General features: G+C 36.0%; 1 protein-coding gene across 2 annotated transcripts; it reads left to right on the top strand.

Annotated features, from left to right (window-relative positions):
• Positions 1-3,882, top strand: GPX8 (glutathione peroxidase 8 (putative)). Of its 2 annotated transcripts, XM_065739862.1 has the most exons (3): positions 1-213; positions 794-1,055; positions 3,615-3,882. In XM_065739862.1, the coding sequence occupies exons 1-3, from the start codon at positions 7-9 to the stop codon at positions 3,776-3,778; spliced, it is 633 nt and encodes a 210-aa protein (XP_065595934.1). In that variant the 5' UTR covers positions 1-6; the 3' UTR covers positions 3,779-3,882. The 2 variants fall into 2 exon arrangements, with proteins under 2 accessions (XP_065595934.1, XP_065595935.1); XM_065739863.1 differs by lacking the exon at positions 794-1,055 and having other exon boundaries at positions 3,615-3,751.
• Positions 3,883-4,125: the final 243 nt, after the last annotated feature.

Below are 4,125 nucleotides of genomic sequence, written 5' to 3'. Positions count from 1 at the left end.
TCGAAAATGGAGCCTCTCACAACTCCTTATCCTCTGAAATATTCAGTTCCCAAAGCTAGAGTCTTTCTTGTTTTTCTGTCAATGTTTTTTTGTACGGCAGTCCTCTGCCTACTGCAACTCAGATTTTTTAAACCTAAAACTAAAGATTTTTATTCTTTTGAAATCAAGGATTCACGGGGAAGAATTGTTTCCTTGGAGAAGTACAGAGGGAAAGTAAGTTACAACTTGTTTATATGTTTTCCTTGATTCCTCACTGAAAAGCAGGCATCCATTTCCAGATAAACAAAACAGTTTGTTGTGGGAACTTAGGCAGTTTTGTGCTAAATTCCTATTATGTAAAATAGTAAGCTAGAGAAAAAATTATTTTTTCTAGGCCTGCTTTCAGAGTAAACTATTAGAACAAACAAACAAACAAAATTTAATTATAATTTAATGGTCTTGCAATTGCATTTGTGCACTTTAATCTTAGTTAAGAATGGTAATATGTTCAGATAAATTTTAGAAGTCTGAGAAATCTATTTTTAATGTCTGTTCTAAATATACAGGTTTTTTACACGTTTAAAACTGTAAGCTTTGAGTTTATCCATTTACTGAATGTTTAAAGCAGGATATCTCAAAGTAAATGCTTCAGCTGCTGTCATTCTTATCAGCTTAATAAAATATCAATCAGAGAAATGATGTCTAGCTCCCAGGCAGGAACAATACTAGTAGGGGGATATCATGTTAAGGCTTAATGAAATCTCTGTGCCATCTCCAGATTCTTTCTCAGTATTCTCCCTTTATTTCTCCAAAGGCAACTTTGGTTGTAAACGTGGCGAGTTACTGCCAACACACAGACAAAAATTACATCGCTCTGCAAGATCTACACAGGGAGTTTGGTCCCTCCCACTTCACTGTACTGGCCTTCCCCTGCAATCAGTTTGGAGAATCAGAGCCTGGCTCAAGCCAGGAAATAGAGGCTTTTGCCAAAGGGAACTACGGAGTAACCTTCCCTGTTTTCCACAAAATCAAGATCCTGGGATCAGAAGCAGAGCCCGCTTTTAAATTTTTAATAGGTAACTATTTTATTTCCTTTATTGAGCTGCCTATAAGCATGATATTCTTCAACTCCAGTCAGAGTTTAACAGGCCCAGTCTGAGCATACGTTATTTGTCTTCATAGTCTATGGAGAAAAAAAAGGCATTCTTTGCACACTACTTATCTCATTTTAATGTGATTATTAAAAAAAAAAAAAAGGTAAAAAATGCTGTACCCTGAAAGCATTTACTTCTCCTCACTGACAATGAAAGCATCTTACTGTAACCAGCCCAGACAGAAACATGCAATGATGAACATATAAACCTTAGTTCAAAGGTCTGAGACACCTACAAAATTCTACTTCAGATTATGTGACTTTTGTTAGAAAGCATTTTATATTTTACAGAGAAAAATATAACTAAAGACACTTTAATATTACTGGGAAACTTAAAAATATACAGATGAGGAAATCCTCCTTTAGCAAAGAATCCTATGTCTCACTTATAAGTTTTGTAAACCAGGAACATACTGTACAATATATAATCACTACTTTGCATTATTGTGTCTTGTGAGCTTCAGGGCCCAACCTGTAAATCCCACTTGAAAAAACACTACAAAGTATTGTTACAGAAGAAATTTGCTGACTTAGAGCCTCACACTCTCACAAGAAAAATGAAATTTTGCTCAGTTGACCAAGAACCTCACAAAACCAGTTTAAAATCAGCTCTGAATTTTCCTGAGTTTTGACCATGTCTTTGACTATTACTAATCTCCACTACTGTGAAAGGAAGGATATTTAGAACAAAATTTTTAAATCTTTTTAACTAGAAAATGAGGAAGGAGGATGCCCAAATGTGTATTCCATCTTCCTGCCCACAAATGGGATCACAGCTATCTAAGACAATGCTACAGGTGCTTCTCCAAATAATTACAGTAGTCCTATGAGAGACTCTGTACTTCTCTCATCTATTCCAGTTTTTCACAGCTTCTCTTGTCAGAAAACTGTATCAACATGTAAATGAAATATCTTAAACCACTTCAGCCTATTTCCTCTTATATTCTTTGTTTATACTCCAGAAAATTACTATCATGTGCCTCTGTTTAAGAGACTCTGAAGTGGTAGCTGCTGTCAAGTGAACTGCGTTTCTTCTTTTCTCCTCTTAGGCATGTCACTAAAAATATCAGGCAAACCGTCACTGTTCTGAGTTGCCCCATCATCCAGTGTAATTGCTGACTGCACTCTGGTGATGCCTCTCTGTTCATTACAAAGAAGACTAGTGCAATTAGGTACCATAGTTGAGTGAGGTGAATCCAGGCACTGGACTAACTCCCAGTGTCAGACATTAATACCTACATAGAAACAGGACCGCTATATTCACACATTCAGTATTCATTTAAATACAGGGAGAAAGATAATCTGATACTCACACTTTTTGAAATAACATCTTCCTTCTTCCTGAATTATATTGGTTCATATTAAATTACTGTTCATCCTCAGTTAAAAAGGAAACTGTCCTTCATTTGCTTGTTTTGACAGTCAGAAGACTGAACATCTTCATGCTACATCCACTTCTGTGACTGTCATCTAGTGTTTTTCCAGCACTGCCAGATAGCTCAGTGCAAAAGGGAATTCACTAGCAGTAGAATAAGGTGTCAGAGCCTTCACACAGCTACTTCTTGTTACCTTCATAGCAGCAGCAAGACATTTTGCTGGGCCAGTGAAACATGTAGCATCATCTTTTCGTCCCCTATTTATTTGTACTCAAGATATTCACATACATTAATAAACACTGAAATAGTATTTAGAGTTGGAATTATAGCACCTACTGAAAGAGTATTTAGAGTTGGGATTATGCCACCTAAAGACTTACTCTTGATTAAATGAGTCTTCAAAGATGTGGTTACTAGTTGAATCAGAATCTCCGTTATACTCACTGATTGTCATGGAGTCCTCTTGCAATCGTAACATTACTAATGTAGTCCAAGGGCAAAATTCACAACTATTCCTGTTACCTAATAAAAATCTCATATTTTTCTCCTATTTCTTCTCTCAGAACAGACTTCACTTAAAACCTCTGAGACTCTCATAGAAAAAGCCAGAGTCAGTATACTACTTCTGGCTCCCCTAGGAGACATAGAGTTTTCCTACAGCCCCTTGAAATCTGAAATTATCTCTGTCAGATATTCATGGCAGGAACATTATCATTATCATTAATATTATTAGGTTTAATTTCATGGTATGGAAGGAGCTGAATTATTTCACCATCAACATTATGGTTTCCTGATGCCATTTCACTTTCTTTAAACCGACATAAAAATGAGGATTCCCCAATGAGTGTGTAACCCAATATCCTTCTCCCTGTAAAACAAAGCATAGTAAAAGTAGAATCATTTGAATAGTTTTACCTGAAGAGGACAATATCATTTGCTTCCAACTTTTCACTTCATTAACATTATTGAATAAAACTTTGTTGAATGTTCTAGCAAAGAGCAAGGTGGGATTACTTCAAAATGAATAGATGAAGAATCGCTGGAGGATAATGAAACAATTACAAGAGAAAAGGAGTCACTAAAATTAACTTACGCTGTTCTTTCAGATTCTTCAAAGAAAGAACCTCGCTGGAATTTCTGGAAGTACCTTGTAAGCCCTGAGGGTAAAGTTGTAAAATTCTGGAGACCTGAAGAGCCCATAGAAAGTATCAAGCCAGAAATAACATCATTAATCAGACAGATCATAATGAAAAAAAGAGAAGACCTCTGAAAAACCATTCACTCTGTGAATCCATTCAGTGGCACAGATGCACAGCCTTATTACATTCCTGGGAAATGCTGCTAGAAGATGAACAGTCAGGGGATTTTTTTTTCCTTTTTGATATTTTCAGCTATTCTATGTCAGTTAATGTTGGGATGACTTCTGTAACCATTTTGAAAGCAACTGAGATTACTGAGAAGGCAAGGCAATCAGAACATTGTAGGAATGGACCTTCAATTTACATACAGTTCTTTAAATTGTTAACGAGCTAATTACTATTGTTATCAGCAGGCAAATAGCTAGAAGGAAGGGGGTTGGTGATAAATTACTCAGTATTTGCACCAGAAAATGTCATT

The sequence above is a fragment of the Cyrtonyx montezumae genome, unplaced genomic scaffold (genome assembly GCF_038088225.1).
Source record: "Cyrtonyx montezumae isolate F1298 unplaced genomic scaffold, pur_monq_1.0 scaffold_25, whole genome shotgun sequence".
NCBI lineage: Eukaryota > Metazoa > Chordata > Aves > Galliformes > Odontophoridae > Cyrtonyx > Cyrtonyx montezumae.
This window is presented reverse-complemented; position numbering and strand designations above follow the sequence as displayed.

Bases quoted from the DNA above. Each gene is read 5' to 3' on its own strand.
- GPX8 (XM_065739862.1), top strand. From the start codon at position 7: ATGGAGCCTCTCACAACTCCTTATCCTCTGAAATATTCAGTTCCCAAA. The intron at 214-793 runs GTAAGTTACAAC...ATTTCTCCAAAG, and splicing joins TGGAGAAGTACAGAGGGAAA to GCAACTTTGGTTGTAAACGT. The intron at 1,056-3,614 runs GTAACTATTTTA...CTGTTCTTTCAG, and splicing joins CGCTTTTAAATTTTTAATAG to ATTCTTCAAAGAAAGAACCT.